The 20,172-nt window shown below is 41.4% G+C and overlaps 1 protein-coding gene and 1 long non-coding RNA gene across 2 annotated transcripts in view; one reads left to right on the top strand and one right to left on the bottom strand.

The window, feature by feature from the left end:
- Nucleotides 1–20,172, top strand: part of LOC309645684 — a 594,963-nt gene that overhangs the window by 544,912 nt on the left and 29,879 nt on the right. The gene's annotated exons all lie outside the window — the stretch shown is intronic.
- CHP2 (calcineurin like EF-hand protein 2) overlaps nucleotides 6,750–20,172 on the bottom strand; it is a 48,549-nt gene continuing 35,126 nt past the window's right edge. Inside the window, exon 8 of the mRNA XM_082431133.1 lies at nucleotides 6,750–18,962. Coding sequence (XP_082287259.1) covers nucleotides 18,879–18,962 — 84 coding nt within the window. The 3' untranslated portion in view covers nucleotides 6,750–18,878. The remainder of the gene's footprint in view (nucleotides 18,963–20,172) is intronic.

The raw sequence follows: 20,172 nt of genomic DNA, 5'->3' as shown, positions 1-20,172 counted from the left end.
TTAATGAATTAATTTATTTATTTATTTTATTTTTGCCTGTGTTGGGTTTTCCTTTTTTTCTGTGCGAGGGCTTTCTCTAGTTGTGGCAAGCGGGGGCCACTCTTCATCGCGGTGCGCGGGCCTCTCACTGTCGCGGCCTCTCTTGTTGCGGAGCACAGGCTCCAGACGCGCAGGCTCAGTAATTGTGGCTCATGGGCCCAGCTGCTCCGCGGCATGTGGGATCCTCTCAGACCGGGGCTCGAACCCATGCCCCCTGCACTAGCAGGCAGACTCTCAACCACTGCGCCACCAGGGAAGCCCTAAATATTCTTATATATTCTTCTTTCCCCTCTTTCTGACACAAAAGGTATCATATTATGTACAATATTCTGCACTTTGTTTCTTTGTTTGTTTGTTTTACTTAACAATCTATCTGGAGACCTTTCCATATTAGAGTATAGAGAATTTCATTAATTTTTACAGCTGCTTTGTATTCCATGTAAGGATGTACCTGAATAGTTTAAATAGTCCCTAGTGGTTGAATACTTTGGTATTTCCAAACTTTTACTATTGCAAATCATCATGTTCTCCCCACCACAGTGCATCTGTAGAATAAATCCCAGAGCTAGGATCGCTAGGTCAAAGGGTAAGAGCATTTTCAAGGTTGGTGGATGGGGCCAGCTTGCCCTCCACGGGGGCTACAACCTTTTGCACTAACACCAGTCATGATAACAGTGCCTATTTCCCCACATCCTTACCAATGAAGTCTTTAGACCGTTCTCTTTTTGCCAATCTGATAAATGTTAAATGGTATCTGAGTGTAATTTCCATTCGCATTTATCTTATTATGAGTAAGGTTTGGCATCTTTTCATAAGGACAGTGAGTCAAAAACACTTTTATTGGGGACTTCCCTGGTGGCGCAGTGGTTAAGAATCCACCTGCCAATGCAGGGGACATGGGTTCAATCCCTGGTCCAGGAAGATCCCACATGCCGCGGAGCAACCAAGCCCATGCGCCACAACTACTGAGCATGCGCTCTAGAGCACGCGAGCCACAACTACGGAGCCCATGTGCCACAACTACTGAAGCCCGCATGCCTAAAACCCGAGCTCTACAACAAGAGACACCACTGCAATGAGAAGCCCGCGCACCGCAACGAAGAGTAGCCCCCGCTCCATGCAACTAGAGAAAGCCTGCGTGCAGCAACGAAGACCCAAGGCAACCAAATAAATAAATAAGAATAAAATAAAATAAACACTTTGTGAGTGACAGAAGCTCATTAGGGCTAGCTCAAGCAAATGAACGGGAAATTAGCGTTAAAGAATTACAGAAGTGTTTCATGAAGCCAAGAGCAGAAAGCTAGCCAAGCCCCAGGAGAGACTGGATCTAGAAAATGGAAAAACATTAACTAGATTCCCTGTCTCTGTCTCTCTCTCCATTTGTGGCATACAACCTCCTCACAGCCCCCTAAAGTACCTGATACATTTCCCATCCCCCACAGGCACTATCACATAGTCTAAATTCCAAATACACAGTTTCTGCCCCAGTGCTTCCCTAGTCCAATCAGCCACAGTTGGAGGTGGGGATGATGAGGAGAATCAGAAACACAATTTTCGGGGCCCACCTATAGTAGATGCCTATTGGATGCCTACAGAAAACCCACTGCCCCTTCACTAATTGTCCATCCCCCCTGGAGCATTCTGCCAAAAAGACAGAAGGCTTCTTTTTTTTTTTTTTTTTTTTTTTTTTTTGGCAGAGCTCCACTTGGAGGATAGTCTACTCCTCTCTGCATGACCCCAGTGTTTTTCCAAGGCAATCATGGTAATTCTATTCCCTTTGCAAAGGACGGTTTTAGGAATAGACGGATGCAGTTCTAGCCAATGATACATAAGGAAACATTCCTCACTAAAAACAGATACAGTGTCAAGATGGGCACTCTCTTGTTAATGTATGTTGTTGTGTCTGTATGTGATTGTATCAATTAGCTTGGGCTACATAACAAACCACCCCCAAATCTAGTGACTTAATATAGAATCATTCATTATTTCTTATGATTCTGTGGGTTGGCCAGGTGGTTCTTGTGGCCTGGACTTCCTCAGCTGGGGCTGGATGGTCTAGAACAGCCTCACTCACATGTCTGACAATTGACAAGCTGGTTGGTCTAGAGGGAGTCAGCTGGGGAGTGGGGGAAGTGGCTCATATCTATGCTATCAGCAAGCTAGTCATGAAATAGTGTCTCAGGTTCCAAAGTGCAGCAAGAGAAAACAACAACAACAACTCCAATGTGCAAGCACTTTTCAAGTGTCTTCGTGTGTCTCCTTACTATTGTCCCATTGACCAAAGCAAGTCACATGACTAAGCCCTAATGAGATGGAGAAGTAGACTATATCTCTTGATGGGAGTAGCTACAAAATAGTGCAGCCATTTTTGCAACCTATCACAGTGATGCCTAGAACTCTAGTCATCTTGGGACCGTGAGAGGTACCAGCCTGAGGATGGCAAATGAGAAGATGAAAAGGATTCTCAATGATGATGTTGAACCAATGACTTTGTTAACCCTGCAGAGATGCTTCCTTGAAAGTTCTGGTTATGTAAGATAATTAATTTTCCTTTCTGTTTAAGACAGTTGAATTGGTATTACATTATCTTTGCATATCAGTTGAGGTGTTGGGGGTGATATTTCCCAGACAACAAAAGATGGTTTGCCCACAGCCAGACATCCCAGGTTGGCTGGATATAAAAAAATTTCTGTGAAGAAATCCTGGCTGATTGCATGCCTAATACGAGCCAACTGTGATGGGTAGTTACCCCAAAATCAAACTTAAGCATCCTTAATATTATGTAGAGTCCAGAAAATTACAAGCAAAGTCCAGTTCTGAGGTCCAAAAGTCCAAATACACACATAACTAGTTAAGGAGAGGGTATAAAATGTAGAGGATGTGAAAGGATGTGGGGAGGTTTAAGCTCCATATAAAGATATAACTTGTGTGATGATGTCTGTCATGGTCTCTGATGTGTAGGACCTAAAGAAAAAGGAGAAAGACATTATAGGAGTATTAGGAAGCAAGTAAATTGGACATAATGTCAAATATGGCAAAGAGGTTAAGAACAGAGACTGTAAAATTTTTGTCACTGGTCACCTTAGCAAGAGCAGTTTCAGGGGCATGATATGGTGAAAAACAGACTATCAATTAAAGAGTAAAATAAAGAAGAGAAAAGAGGAATCATAAATATAGAATGCTATATTACCTAGGACTCTTTTGATTATGTACCACATAAACCCAATTTAAACCAGTTTGGTGGGAGAGGGGAGACTTGGTGGCCCTTATAATTGATCTGGTGTCTCTTCAATCATAGAAACATCAAAAGGTAGCTAGCTTCAGGCATACCAGGGTTCAGAGGTTTAAACTACATAATTGAAACACTGTCTTCTTTTCTCTCCATTTCTTGGTTCTGCTTGTCTTCTTCTCAGAAAAATCTTTGTCCACATGGAGAAGTAGAGGGCATCCTTCCCAATGGCTCTTGTGAAAGCCTCAAGAAGGATTTTGAATGGTCGAGCTTGAGCGACCTGACCATCTCTGGGCAAGGAGATGGAGTGTTCTCGTTGGCCATACACTTGTTAGCTCCCATTTCACCAAAGCACACAGATTAAACATTTTTATGGACTAAGGAGAGTGATGATTCTCTAAAAGAAGAAAGAATGGGGGAGTGTATAACAGAGTTTTTAGACATGACACCAAAAGCAAGGAAAAATTGATAAACTGGAGATTAAATCATGAAAATTAAAAAGGTTTTCTCTGTGAAAGACCTGGTTAAGAGGATGAAAAGATAAGCTACAGACTGGAGAAAATATTTGTAACCCATAAAGGATGAGTATCTAGAATATATTAAAAACTCTGAAAACTTAACAATAAAAAAAAAATTAGAAAGTGGGCAAAAGACATGAACAGCCATTTCACATCACAAATAAGCACATGAAAATATGTTCAACATCATTAACCATCAGGAAAATGCAAATTAAAACCACAAAAATATATTACCACACACTCATCAGAATGACTAAAATTGAAAAATAGTGCTACTACCAAATGCTGATAAGAATTCAGAGAAACAAGATCACTCATACATCGTTGGTGGGAATGTAAAATGGTACAGTCACTCTGGAAAAGAGTATGGCAGTTTCCTACAAAACAAAATGTGTTTGGGGCTACATCATATTTGAAAAATTTTGTGCATCAAAGGGCACAACCAATAGAATAAAAAGACAATCTACAGAGTAAGAGAAGATATTTGCAAATCATATATTTGACAAGGGATTAATATCCAGAAAATATTTTTAAAAACACTGCAACTCTACCACAGAAAACAAAAAAAATCAAACAAAAAAAACCACTGCAACTCTACAACAAATAATAAAATAACCCAATTTTAAAATGGGCAAAGGACTTGAATAGACATTTCTCCAAAGATGATATACAAATGGCCAATAGGCATATGAAAAATGCTCACATCACAGACAAATGCAAATCAAAACCACAATGAGATATTACCTCACACCCATTAGGATGGCTGCTACTAAAAACACACACACACACACAGAAAATAACAAGTGTTGGTGGTGATGTGAAGAAATTGGAACCCTTGTACATTGTTGTTGGGATTGTAAAATAGTGCAGCTGCTGTGAAAACAGCATGGAGTTTCCCAAAAAAATTAAAAATAGAATTACCTTATAATCCAGCAATCTCACTTCTAAGTATATACCCAATAGAAGTGAAAGCAGGGTCTCAAACAGATATTTGCACACTCACATTTATAACATCAGTATTTGCAAGAGCCAGGAAGTGGAAGCAACACAACTGTCCATCAATGGATAAGTGGATAAACAAAATGTGGTAGATACATACAACAGAGTATTAGTCAGCCTTAAAAAGGAAGGAAATTCTGACACATGCTACAACAAGGATGAAACTTGAGGACATTATGCTAAGTGAAATGAGCCAGTCAGGAAACGACAAATACTGTATGATTCTGCTTATATGAGGTACCCAGAAGTAGTCAAATTCATAGAAATAGAAAGTAGATAGTAGTTACCAGGAACTGGAGGGAGGGAGAAAGTGGAGTTGTTGTTTAAGGGGTATAGTTTCAGATTTGCAAGATGAAAAAGTTCTGGAGAACAAATGCTGCACAACAAATGTGAATATACTTAGCACTATTGAACTACACACGTAAAAATAGTTAAGATGATAAATTTTATGTACTGTTGTTTTTTACCACAATAAAATACAAAGACAGATGATTGATAGGTAGATACATAGATAGATAGATAGGGAGATAGATAGATAGATAGATAGATAGATAGATAGATAGATAGATAGATAGATAGATAGATAGATATAGATGATAGATAGATAGATAGATAGATAGATAGATAGATAGATAGATAGATAGATAGATAGATAGATAGATAGATAAAAGTAAATAGATGCTTGCCATATGGGCTTAGCAACTGCACTGCACTCTTGGATATTTGTCCTAGATAAATAAAACCTCATGTTCACACAAAAACCTGTACACAAATATTCATAGAAACTTTATAATAGCCCCAGAATGGAGACAATCAAATGTGGGCAAATGGTTAAAAAAACTACAGTACATCTATATGGAATAGGAATATTACTAAAAAATTTTTTTAATAATGAAATATTGATATACACAACTTGGATGGATCTCAAGAAAATTATTCTGAGGGAAAAAAAATCCAATCCCAAAAATTACATACTGTATGTTTCCATTTATACAACATTCTTGAAATGACAAAATTATAGAAATGGAAAACATATTCGTTGTTTCCAAGAGCAAGGGAGAAGGAGGAAGGGAGGTGGTGTGGCCATAAAAAGATAGCGTGAGAGATCCTTGTAGTGATGAGATTGTCCTTTATCTTGACTATGGTGGTCACAAAACCTAAACATGTGATATATCACATGACACTAAACACACACACACACACACGAGTACATGTAACACTGGTGAAATCGGAATAGGTCGGTTGATTATACGTGCTATTGTGCTAAAGTTATACAGGGTGTTTCCACTGAAGGAAACTGGGCAAAGGCATATGGGATCTCTCTGTATTAGTTCTTACATCTGCACGTCCATTAACAACTACCTCAAAATAAAAACATCTTTAAAATGTATACCATATGTACTTTTCTAGACGTTTGAATGGAGAGTGATAAAATCCTGATTTGCGGCAAAGGTAGTGTTAAGAAAAGGAGTTTTATTTTTCGATGATAAAGACATCATCAGATGGGGAGAAAGAAGGCAATGGCAGGGAAAGGATGAAAGTTCAGAGGATAGAGAATTAATTGCTGGAGCAAGGCTCCTGGGGAGAAGAGAGGAAATACAATGGATGAAGAGATGAAGCACTTACCCTTGAAAACTAGAGAAGATCCTTGTCCTGGAGGAACACAGTGACGGTGGTAAGGACTGGGAAAATACAGACGTTTCAAAAGGGAGGAGGGAGAAGTTGAGGTTGTTTTAGCTTGTTGGCCTATATATTTTCTAGAAGTAAAGTCAAAACTTGGGAATAAAAAGAGACACAATCAGGTAGGGGCTTGAGGAAAGTGGTAAAGCCTTGTGTCGTGGAAAAGAGAACAACTAAAGATTCATAAAAAGATTTTGACCAGCATAAACGTCAAGCTAAGGATGGTGTGTTAGTCAGGGTTCTCTAGAGAAACAGAAATAATAAGGTGTGTGTGTGTGTATATATATATATATATATATATACACATACATAGAGAGAGAGAGAGAGAGATTTATTATAAGGAATTGGCTCATGTGATTATGGAGGCTGGAAAGTCCCAAAATTTGCAGGCTGAGTAGGCAAGCTGGACACCCAGCAGAGATGATGGTGTAGCTCCATTCTGAATCTGAAGGCCTGAGAACCAGGAGAGCTGGTGATGTAAGTTCCAGTCCAAAAGCTCACAGACTGTACACCCAGAGAGAGCCAATGTTTCAGTTCAAGTCTGAAGGTGGGGAAAATTCAATGTCCCAGCTCAAAGTCCATCAGGCAGGAGGAGTTCCCTCTCACTCAGGTGAGAATCAGGCTTTTTGCTCTATTCAGGCCTTCAGCTGATTAGACAAGACCCACACAATTGGGGAGGGCCATCTGCTTTACTCAGTCTACTGATTCAAATGTGAATCTCATCCAAACACATCTTCACAGACACATGCATAATAATGTTTGACCAAATTTCTGGGCACCCTGTAGCCCAGCCAAGTGGGCACATAAAATTAACCACAACAGATGGAAACTAAGAATTTTTCATGAAGCCAGAGAGTATGATGCTATGATTCCTCTCCAGTCATGCTGAAAAGCCTGAGAATAGGAACTGAGAAAATGGATGGCCAGAAAGGCAGAGGTGTGGAAGAATTGGGATTATTGGCCTGAGAGGTGTTCATTGGACTGACCACAGTCTTGCAGCTGGGGAAAAAAGTGAAGCCAGAAGAGGTTGAGGGACCAGTGGCATTGATGAGATTGAAAAATAGGTTAAGTGGAAATGAAGGTGTGGAAGAGGTGGGAAGATGGGAAGTTATGATCAATAGGTGAAAGTGTCCCTTTTAACATTTTTCAAATAGAGCTGTTCTGGCTGATGCCCAAGTCCTGGTGTGGCCACGAGGGAGTAGAGGAGAAGACCGTTGGTTGAGAAGATCACAGAACAGTCATCCAAAGTGTTGGGAAAGTGATCTGTAAGGACACTAAAATTGCTCACAGTGGTAATGGAGAGGGGAAGAAGAAATTACCTCCTTAGAGAGCCAGGTTTCAATTAAGGCAAAGTGTAGAGCTGGCTTCTTGTGGAGAAGATTCTACAACATGCTGGTTATGAGTGCAGGTGATAGATGTTAGATAGATAGATAGATAGATAGATAGATAGATAGATAGATAGATAGATGATAGATAGATAGATGATAGATAGATAAGTACACATATAGGTACATGTATTCTGACTACCTAGATCCTTAGAACATCCTTGATTCCTGGCCTCAAAGACTGACCTTTAGTTTTACCTGCAGCTATTTAAAAATCTAATAATTTTTTTTTAAGGTTAGCCAGAGTCCATTTATGTTGTTTACAATGAAAGTATCCTGAATGATGCACTAATGCAATTGACTCTTGTTGCCATGATGTGGAGATAGTTATCACAGACATGCTCAGTTTCACAAGCCACACTTCAAGCACTCTGACAGAAGAAAGCAACACTGGAGACATTTCTTTCCATGAGAAAAGCCTAGGAACAAACGATGTGAGTTACCAAGAGATTTTCAATTCTCTGTAAGGAAGGCCTTCCTGTGCATTAGAGGTGCTCAGCAATTTGATGGAATGAATGGAAGGAAGGAGGGAATGAGGCAAGTTAAGATTTTTTTTTAAATTGATTTATTTTTGGCTGTGTTAGGTCTTCGTTGCTGCACGCGGGCTTTCTCTAGTTGCGGCAAGCGGGGACTATTCTTTGTTGCGGTGTGCGAGCTTCTCATTGCAGTGGCTTCTCTTGTTGTGGAGCACGGGCTCTAGAGCGCAGGCTCAGTAGTTGTGGTGCACGGGCTCAGTTGCTCCGCAGCATGTGGGATCTTCCTGGACCAGGGATCGAACCCGTGTCCCCTGCATCGGCAGGCAGACTCCTAACCACTGTGCCACCAGGGAAGTCCAAGTTAAGATCTTTTGATGTCATTGCCTTTGCTTCTTCTTAGTTTGGAAACCATGCCATGCATGGGAACCCCAGGCATCTGGATCCTCTGGAAGACAGAGGGCAGGCTCCAGATTTAAGAGTTTCTCTTTGTGTTGCGCTAAATCCGGCTGCCTCCAACTTCCATATAATATTCTTCACTCCGAGAATAAATCTATTGCCTCTGCCATATGACAACCCTTCACACATTGGAAAACAGCTCTCATACCCCTCCCTCTCTCCTAGCAGTTCTACAGGTAAAACCTTCCTACTTCCTTCTGCATTATAGTAACAAGTCCCTGAATACCTAGTTGACCTTTTGTCTAAACATGCTGTAGTTCCGTTGCCTTTATCAAAGTGGAGGGCCCAGAAGTGAGACACAGTGCTCCAAACATGGTCTGTTCCATGAAGGATGGGGAATTTTTCCTGCGTTATTTCTAATGTTATTCTCCTCGTAATGTGTCCTAACTCTGCCACACTCATGGTTGGCCTGTCTGCTCATTTCCCTCCATCCCGTCTGCATATCTCTTACTAGGCCTCAACCTCATTCTGCTTTCTCCCTGCCCTGTTTATAATCGTTCCTGGGCCTATCTTTTTTCCTGCCTTCTTGAAGCACCTTGGTGAATAGCAGCATCAGTGACTTTGGAACATTAAAATAGTCACGGAAGAACTAAAACTTTGGTGAATTCCTTACAATCTACTTATTGGTTTGTAAATTGATGCCCATACACGGAGGGCAAAGGAGAGACGGAAGAAAGAGGCAGCCACTCCAGATTGGTAGGTGGCCAGGGTAATAAGCAAACAAACTTACATATGAGGCTTGTCTTAGGCAGTAGCAAGATGAGTAGATCTCTGCACCCACCTGCTAGAATCTGTAAAGTTTATGCAGAGGCCTTAGCAGGGTTCAGTCACATATCTAACCCAGACGGTGTTGACAACACATTGCTCTCTCAAGGCTGCGTCCTTGGAACAGCTCTCACTGTGGGAACAGTGGGCCGAACGCGCACATTCCAAGGATGGGGTGGGGGTGAGGAGTCTCGCGCTGCCCGGGTCAACCTCCAGTCGTGTCCTCTCCGTGACCTTCTTCAACACTATTGTTTCAGCCTCCGTTCCTCAAAAGAGCAGAGCCTGAAAGAGGGGTTTAACTTGGAAAGTGATTCCAAAGAGGTGGAGGGTGAAGAAAAGTGAATCAGAGGAGTGAGAGCCACCTAGGGATAAGCTATTGAGCTGGTTACCACCATGGGCAGCTAGGGCTCAGTCCTGCAGAGGTCCCTTGCAGGAGCCATGGGGGATACTCTTCAGAACATGGGACTCAAGAGGGGAGTGATTCATCTGTGGCTCCCGTCCTTCGTTTGTCAAGGGTTGCTGCATCGCTGGTCAGCCCCTTGCACATCCAGGTGTGTGACTGAGTCAGAATAGTTGCGCAGGTCCTTACATTTGCACCATCTGGAGGTGGCAGAAAAGCCCTGGGACAGAGAGTGACACATACAGTGTCACTAAAGTGAGATGCTCTCTGTTTACAACTGGGCACAGCTAGGTGCCACAGTGCTGGCTGGAGTAAAAAAGTGAACCTAAGAGGATGTGAGGGAGAGCAAAAATGTGTCCTAGGCATTTTTATGGTTTAGTGCTGCCGGTTTTATTATATATGGGGATAGTGACTTATGACTAAATATCTCAATCCAGTCCTGATAGCAACACAGAAGATTCCAAAGAAGCATCTCTCCCAGTCCATCCTGTTCCATGCCAATTCCTCCCCAGGCTCTGGAACCCATGCCCAGCTCCTGGGGGACTTTGCTCAACAAATACTCCCTAACACCATGAATCTTCAACTAGACTTCCACGATGCGCCAGAGCAGTGGGAGTCTTTCCCTTTCCTCCATCCACACAACAGCACCAGGGGGCCTTCCCCTCCCTTGTCATTCTTCATGCTGTGACATACCATGGAGTTCTCCTCGTGGTCCTTGGCTGTTCATAGCTTCAGCTCTGAGACTGCTTTAGAATCTCCTGTTAGCAATTCACGCCCTGCCTCATCCCTATCATTGGTAGCATGTCCTTCTTTCCGTCTTTCAGACACGTCCTCTAAAATCTCTCCTCACTGGAGGGCTCTTTTTGTAGTCACACTCCTTCATTGGGTGCCCTCTCCTCCTCTTTATTCTAATCTACCATTGTGAGCATTTCCCAATTCTCTTGATCTAGCTTCCTCTCCAAGCCTCATTTTTTCTTAATTGTCTGATATCTGAGTAGTAGTTCCGACTCTTTCAGATGCAAGTGAGAAAAACTGAATGTAAAATGAATTGAGGGGCTTCCCTGGTGGTACAGTGGTTAAGAATCCGCCTGCCAGTGCAGGGGACACGGGTTCGAGCCCTGGTCCGGGAAGATCCCACATGCTGCAGAGCAACTAAGCCCGTGAGTCACAACTACTGAGCCTGCACTCTAGAGCCCGCGAGCCACAACTACTGAGCCCATGTGCCACAACTACTGAGCCCATGTGCCACAACTACTGAAACCCACGCGCCTAGAGCCCGTGCTCCACAGCAAGAGAAGCCACTGCAAAGAGAAGCCCGTGCACAGCAACGAAGACCCAATGCAGCCAAAAATAAATAAATAAAATAAATTTATTTTTAAAAAATGAATTGAGGATTTGTTTTATTTTTCAGGATTTTTAGACCTCAAATAACTGAAAAATCCAGGGCTAGATCTCAGCTTCAGGCACAGTTTGATCCAGGTTTTCCAACAACGTCCTCAGAAATCACTCTCTTTCCATCTCTTGGCTCTGCTTTCCTGGTTTGATTTCATCCTCAAACCAGCTCTACCCAGGTAGTGGGCCTGGCTGCTCTGAGCTTAATCCTACTAACTTAGTAACTCAAAAGGAAAGACAAGTTTTCCTTTCTCCAGGGTTTCAACAAATGTCCTGAGCAGAGCCAGCTTCAAATGTGTATTAGCTTCCTGTGGCTGCCAAAACAAATTATTACAAATTAGGTGGCTTAAAACCACAAAAATTTATTCTCTCACAATTCCGGAGACCAGAAGGCTGAAATCAAGGTGTTAGAGGACTATACTCGCTCTGGAGACTGTAAGTGAGAATTCTCCTTGCTTTTTCCAGCTTCTGGGGGCTGTCAGCATCCCTTGGCTTCTTTGGTTTATGGCCACATCACTCCTATCTCTGTCTCCATCTTCTTCTCCGTCTTCTCTCATCTGTCTGACCTTCCCTGTGTATCTCTTACAAGGACACGTGTCATTGGATTTTGGGCCTATCCAGATAATCCAGGTGACTTCTTCATCTCAAGATCCTTTACTTACTTACATCTGCAAAGACCCTTTTTCCAAACAAGGTCACATTTTCACAGGGGCTGCAGATTAGGACATGGGCATATCTTTCAGGGGCCAACATTCAACACACTACAATGAGCATGCAATCTGTGCAGTCTCAGAGGACTCTACTCTCGGAAGGGCCCTGACTTGATTTAATGCTCTTCTGTCACCATCTTGAAATCCATAATTGTTGAACAAGGGACCCCACAGTTTGGTTTTGCACTGGGTCCCCCAAACTATGTAGCTGGTTCTGGTCCTGGAACAAATTTACTATGAGAAATCTTTACTTGAGATTGACCCCAGGCCACTTTCCAAAACATCAGACCCCTGGAGTGTGTGTGGCTTTCCCATCTCCATCCCATCGGTCTTTTTTTTTAAATTTTTGGCTGCATTGGGTCTTCGTTCCTGCGCACAGGCTTTTCTCTAGTTGCGGCGAGCGGGGGCTACTCTTCAGTGCGTGGGCTTCTCATCACGGTGGCTTCTCTTGTTACAGAGCATGGGCTCTAGGCACACGGGCTTCAGTAGTTGTAGCACGTGGGCTCAGTAGTTGTGGCTCGCGGGCTCTAGAGCGCAGGCTCAGTAGTTGTGGTGCACGGACTTAGTTGCTCCGCGGCATGTGGGATCTTCCCGGACCAGGGCTCGAACCCGTGTCTCCTGCATTGGCAGGCGGATTCTTAACCACTGCACCACCAAGGAAGCCCCACCCCATCGGTCTTGGGTAAAGACTCTGAAGGGAAGAGAAGGTACTAGGGAACACCCAGCTTAGTGTATCAGGGAAGGTTCCATAATGGAGGCAACCTTTAAACTCAGACATGAAGGATGAAGATCTACGTAGGCAAAGAAATGACAGAAAGGGTTTCAGGCAAAGCGAAGAGCATGGGCAAAGAACTGGAGGGGAGGGGATGTTTGGGGAACTTGCTTATCAGACTTCCTGTTGCTAGAGACAGAGCCAGGCTGTCAGGGGTGCTGACCACAAGGGTTGTTCCCCACTGGGCTAGATGAAGCTAGAGGGTTAACCGAAGTGGTAGGAGGCAGACAGAGTGTCTAGAATGACATGGTCACTTTCTACCAAGGGTCTTGCCACTTCCCTCACCAGCTTGTTCCTCCTGGTTGGCCAGAATTTGGCCCAAGGCAATGGTTCCTCTAGATGTTTTCTCTACCTTCTGAAAGACAACAACATCAGCAAGAAAAAGGAAGAACTGGCCAGAATCTCAGAGTTTAGTTAGCCAAGACTTTCTCCATATCATTGCACTTCTATATAAAGTAAGCATTTTAGTTTATTTTATTTTTATTTTCCTTTATAGTTTATTACAGAATATTAAATATAGTCCCTGTACTATACAGTAGGACCTTGTTCTTTATCCATATTATATATACTAGTTTGCATCTGCTAGTCCCAAACTCCGAATTCATCCTTGGCAACCACAAGTCTGTTCTCCATGTCTGTGAGTCTGTTTCTGTTTCATAGATAGGTTCATTTGTGTCGGGTTTTTTTTTTTGGCCACGCCACACAGCATGTGGGATCTTAGTTCCCTGACCAGGGATTGAACCCGTGCCCCCTGCAGTGGAAGCGCGGCACCCTAACCACTGGACTACCAGGGAATTCCCTGTGTCATATTTTAGATTCCACATAAGTGACATCATACAGTATTTATCTTTAAGAGAGGCATTTTAAATAAGTGGGTAGAAGCTGGACTTATCAATAAATTGTTTTAGGAGTTCTGGGTAGTCATCCAGATTAAAAATAATAATAATAATAAAGGCTAGGTTCTTACCTCACTCCTTTTATCAAATTAATTCCAGATAGGGCAAAAATGTTAAAGCAAAAAAAAAAAGAAAGAAAACAAAACAAAAAGAAATAAAGCCATTAGAATACTAGAAAAATGGGAAATTTTTTTAATAATCTTGGACAAGGGAAGACCTTTTTTTTTTGAAGAAGAAGAATATTCTTTTACTTTCTCTTCTTGTGCCAATGCTCTTCTCTTTTTTTTTTAATTTTTGAATTTTATTTTATTTATTTTTTTATACAGCAGGTTCTTATTAGTCATCAATTTTACACACATCAGTGTATACATGTCAATCCCAATCTCCCAATTCATCCCATCACCATCCCCACCCCCGCCACTCTCCCCCCTTGGTGTCCATACGTTTGTTCTCCACATCTGTCTCAATTTCTGCCCTGCAAACTGGTTCATCTGTACCATTTTTCTAGGTTCCACATGTATGTGTTAATATACGATATTTGTTTTTCTCTTTCTGACTTACTTCAGTCTGTAAGACAGTCTCTAGATTCATCCACGTCTCTACAAATGACCCAATTTCATTCCTTTTATGGCTGAGTAATATTCCATTGTATATATGTACCACATCCTCTTTATCCATTTGTCTGTTGATGGGCATTTAGGTTGTTTCCATGACCTGGCTCTTGTAAATAGTGCTGCATTGAACATTGGGGTGCATATGTCTTTTTGAATTATGGTTTTCTCTGGGTATATGCCCAGTAGTGGGATTGCTGGGTCATATGGTAATTCTATTTTTAGTTTTTTAAGGAACCTCCATACTGTTCTCCATAGTGGCTGTATCAATTTACATTCCCACCAACAGTGCAAGAGGGTTCCCTTTTCTCCATACCCTCTCCAGCATTTGTTGTTTGTAGATTTTCTGATGATGCCCGTTCTAACTGGTGTGAGGTGATACCTCATTGTAGTTTTGATTTGCATTTCTCTAATGATTAGTGATGCTGAGCAGCTTTTCATGTGCTTCTTGGCCATCTGTATGTCTTCTTTGGAGAAATGTCTATTTAGGTCTTCTGCCCATTTTTGGATTGGGTTGTTTGTTTTTTTAATATTGAGCTGCATGAGCTGTTTATATATTTTGGAGATTAATCCTTTGTCTGTTGATTCGTTTGCAAATATTTTCTCCCATTCTGAGGGTTGTCTTTTCGTCTTTTTTGTAGTTTCCTTTGTTGTGCAAAAGCTTTGAAGTTTCATTAGGTCCCATTTGTTTATTTTTGCTTTTATTTCCATTACTCTAGGAGGTGGGTCAAAAAAGATCTTGCTGTGATTTATGTCAAAGAGTGTTCTTCCTATGTTTTATCTAAGAGTTTTACAGTGTCTGGTCTTACATTTAGGTCTCGAATCCATTTTGAGTTTATTTTTGTGTATGGTGTTAGGGAGTGTTCTAATTTCATTCTTTTACATGTAGCTGTCCAGTTTTCCAAGCACCACTTATTGAAGAGACTGTCTTTTCTCCACTGTATATCCTTGCCTCCTTTGTCATAGATTAGTTGACCATAGCTACGTGGGTTTATCACTGGGCTTTCTATCTTGTTCCATTGATCTGTTTCTGTTTTTGTGCCAGTACCATATTGTCTTGATGACTGTAGCTTTGTAGTATAGTCTGAAGTCAGGGAGTCTGATTCCGCCAGCTCCGTTTTTTTCCCTCAAGATTGCTTTGGCTATTTGGGGTCTTTTGTGTCTCCATACAGATTTTAAGATTTTTTTGTTCTAGTTCTGTAAAAAATGCCATTGGTAATTTGATAGGGATTGCATTGAATCTGTAGATTGCTTTGGGTAGTATAGTCATTTTCACAATATTGATTCTTCCAATCCAAGAACATGGTATATCTCTCCAGCTGTTGGTATCGTTTTTAATTTCTTTCATCAGTGTCTTATAGTTTTCTGCATACAGGTCTTTTGTCTCCCTAGGTAGGTTGATTCCTAGGTATTTTATTCTTTTTGTTGCAATGTTAAATGGGAGTGTTTCCTTAATTTCTCTTTCAGATTTTTCATCATTAGTGTATAGGAATGCAAGAGATTTCTGTGCATTAATTTTGTATCCTGCAACTTCACCAAATTCATTGATTAGCTCTAGTAGTTTTCTGGTGGCATCTTTAGGATTCTCTATGTATAGTATCATGTCATCTGCAAACAGTGAGAGTTTTACTTCTTCTTTTCCAATTTGTATTCCTTTTATTTCTTCTTCTTCTCTGATTGCCATGGCTAGGACTTCCAAAACTATGTTGAATAATAGTGGCGAGAGTGGACATCCTTGTCTTGTTCCTGATCTTAGAGGAAATGCTTTCAGTTTTTCACCATTGAGAATGATGTTTGCTGTAGGTTTGTCATATATGGCCTTTATTATGTTGAGGTAGGTTCCCTCTATGCTCAATTTCTGAAGAGTTTTTATCATAAATGGGTGTTGAAATTTGTCAAAAGCTTTTTCTGCATCTATTGAGATGATCATATGGTTTTTATTCTTCAATTTGTTAATATGGTGTATCACATTGATTGATTTGCGTATATTGAAGAATCCTTGCATCCCTGGGATAAATCCCACTTGATCGTGGTGTATGATCCTTTTAATGTGTTGTTGGATTCTGTTTGCTAGTATTTTGTTGAGGATTTTTGGATCTATATTCATCAGTGATATTGGTCTGTAATTTCCTTTTTTTGTAGTGTCTTTGTCTGGTTTTGGTATCAGGGTGATGGTGGCCTCATAGAATGAGTTTGGGAGTGTTCCTTCCTCTGCAATTTTTTGGAAGAGTTTGAGAAGGATAGGTGTTAGCTCTTCTCTAAATGTTTGATAGAATTCACCTGTGAAGCCATCTGGTCCTGGACTTTTGTTTGTTGGAAGATTTTTAATCACAGTTTCAATTTCATTACTTGTGATTGGTCTGTTCATATTTTCCATTTCTTCCTGGTACAGTCTTGGATGGTTATACCTTTCTAAAAATTGGACAAGGGAAGACATTTTTAAGAAAGACACAACCTAAGCAGTGATAAGAGAAAAGATTGGTAAATTTTAACAGGTAAAAAATTTTCATTTCCATGGGGCAAAAAAATACATATACTAAACAAAATCAAAAGACAAACTGCAAATTAGGAAAAATATTCACAACATATATAACAGAGTGTGGGCTAATTTTCTATTATAAAAAGACCTTTTAAAAATTAATATGAGGGGGCTTCCCTGGTGGCGCAGTGGTTAAGACTCCGCCTGCCAGTGCAGGGGACACAGGCTCGAGCCCTGGTCCGGGAAGATCCCACATGCCACGGAGCAACTAAGCCCATGTTCCACAACTACTGAGCCTGCGCTCTAGAGCCCGCGAGCCATAACTACTGAAGCCCGCATGCCTAGAGCCTGTGCTCTGCAACAAGAGAAGCCACTGCAATGAGAAGTCCACACACCGCAACGAAGAGTAGCCCCTGCTCGCTGCAACTAGAGAAAGCCCACATGTAGCAACAAAGACCCAACGCAGCCAAAAATTAATTAATTAATTAATTTTTAAAAATAAAAGGAAGTATAAACACAGACACTTTCACACATTGTTGGTGTGAGCACATGTTGGTACAACTTCTCTGAAAGGAAATTATTAGATAACTATCAAAAATTTTAAATAGGGGGGGAACCTTTGACCCAGGAACTCAAGTTTGAGGAATTTATCCTAGACATACTCTCAAATCTAAGATGTTTGCTCAAGGTTATTTTTTCGGTCCTTGTTTGTAATAGCAAAAAATGGGAAATAACCTTTCTCAATTAATGGGAAAAGAGTTCATTATATTACAGAACTCCCATATAAGAATACTACAAAGCCATTTTTTTAATGAGGTTGATTTTTATGGACTCTGATATTAAACAACTTCCAAGATATTCTGGTGGGGGCCTGAAAGTCTGTATGTGATACACCCACTAGTCGAAAAAGAGTCAAGGATGAGAGAGAGAGAGAAAGAGATCAGAGACAGAGACAGAGAGATACAGACAGACAGACAGACTATACACAGAACAAGTCTGAAAACTTACATAAGAAAGTGATAATAGTAATTGCTCCCAGGGATTCAGATAAAAGAGAAACTTCATTTTCATTATATACACTTCGTTACTCTTTGAATGTCACCATTTTATTATTTTTTTCTATAAAATATTTCAATGAAAACTACTAAGAGGTTGGAGATGCCGGAGAGGAGGAAAAGAAAATAAAACTCACCCATAAGCCTAGTTAAAAAAATTATTTTTCTACAAAGAAAGACGATCCCGTCCCCCAAGTTAACCACTAACAAGTATTGGGCTCAGGTTCTTGCAGAACTGTTTCTGTTTATAAAAACATGGTGGATTGATATTTTGCTTTCATTTACGGATTTTTCTACACTTTCCCTCTCCCCACTGTCTTTCCTGCACCCAAGCAGGCAGAAAGCCAGCTTTGAAAGTCCTTGGCCCAGAGGAAGTTCATAGCAGGTCCAAAAAGCAGAACACCACCAGGATTTCTTGGCTTTGCTCCAAAAATCCAAGCCCATGGGAGAGTGTAGAGGGTTTGCAGAAGATCTAGAAGGGAGAGAAAAGTTTTCAGGTATAAAAGGAACTGGAGAAGACGAAGATGGTGAGTTTATGTTTTACACCGATAGAAGGTCGTTGCTCTCACAGTTGTGTCTGATTCACCTCTCAGGGGCAGAAAACAAAGCATGAGTGCTAGGAGGCATTTACACATTCAAACAGGAGGAAGAGGGCAGTAGGGGAGCATGAGGAAGAGGAAAGGAGAACTTAGAGCAGCTCGAGTGTGCCAAAAATAAACTAGAGGAAGCAGCTGAGTAACAGTGTGATCAGATAAGAAAAAGAAAGTACTGCACGGAGGAGAAAGAATTTCCATTAGGGTGAAGGACATGAAAAGGCAATTCACAGAAAAGGAAATACAAATGGCTTATAAACATAGGAGAAAACATTCGATCTCACACACAATGAAGGGAATGTAAATTAAAACAATAATGAGATACCATTTTCCTCTGTCGGACTGGCAAAGACAAGGTAGATGCCAGCCGGTAAGTGCCTCTGTGCAAGTTAGAAAACGGCGCCCCCTTCTGGGCAGATGCGTCTAGTGACGGGGGACTGGGCACGTCCTGGATTCCAGTGCCACTTGCCCCCAGCCTGGACCTTTTGCAAACAGACTTGTATCCCTCTGCAAAACAGAAAGAAGGTTGAGAATACACGGTGTTTAGAAAGATGCTGAAAAACAAACACTCTCCCACTCCTGAAATAACATTTTCTTGTTTTAACACTATAATTCTAAATAATATGATTATACCTGTATGTCTTAAATTACCAACTTGAAGCTACGTTATCTCCGTTGCTAAGAAAGAAGTGAAATTTAGCTCAGCTTCATTCTCCTTTCCTGCTTTCCCAGTTTTTGTAGGATAGTATTTTTAGTGAATTCCTGCAGTCAGTCAAGAAATATGTATTAAGAATCTAAACACAGTAAGTTCTTTTCTAGGTGCTTAGTTGTTCTTGTGACTTTATTATTTTTATCTTTTTCTTGCCTTTATGATTTTAAATAATACATTTAATCCTTTATTTTTTTGATCCACAGAAGCCATCCTAATTCATATGAATTCAGGTTTTTGCTTTTGTGCTTTTGCAAATATAGAAACTAGCTCTGACTAGAGCTTTAAAAGGAGTGGGGACTTGCAACAAGAAAAGGGTGCTGGCTAGATACCGGGGTGTTCTACAGAATCCAAGGAAGGGCTGAACAACCAGGGCTCAGCAGGGTCAACAGCCGGGACAGCTTCTGAGCCAGAGCAGCAGCAGGAATGTGCCGAATTCCTCCAGCTCCACATGGGTCCAGGGGTGTTAGGGTCGTATGGTATAGACATGGTTGCCAAGACAGTTGCAGAGAAAGGGGATCTGTTGCACCACAATCCCCAGACCTGGAGCCTATCACACAAACATTAACCCGTCTATGCATCAGAATGTTGTTGAGTGAGAATGGACTCAGGATCTTTTTGTAGGAAAAATAGATAACATGTCCCCTATATCCCTTGACAGAACTACCTAGAGACCAGACTGCCCATGCCCCCAGGGGCCTTGTTCTCTCCCCCCCCAGAGAATCCCCAAGTTTTTTTGCACACACTCTTCTTGGCCAATCACTCCCCTTCTTTTGATGCGAACCTTGCTTTGGTGGACTGAGTTTATAAGCAATCTGGGCAGAGGGACCTGACTTCTGTGTTCTTTTCCTTTCTGAACACAAAGGTGCTGGCCTGCCCCCTGATGGAAGCTGCCAGATAACCTCAAGGAGGGAATGACTGAACCACATTGGGGTTGGAAGATGCCTACTGCAGGGAAATCCATGTGAAATGCTTAGAACAGAGCCTGGCACTGGCTAAGTACCATAT

The sequence above is a fragment of the Balaenoptera physalus genome (genome assembly GCF_965194825.1).
Source record: "Balaenoptera physalus genome assembly, chromosome: 16".
Lineage (NCBI taxonomy): Eukaryota > Metazoa > Chordata > Mammalia > Artiodactyla > Balaenopteridae > Balaenoptera > Balaenoptera physalus.
This window is presented reverse-complemented; position numbering and strand designations above follow the sequence as displayed.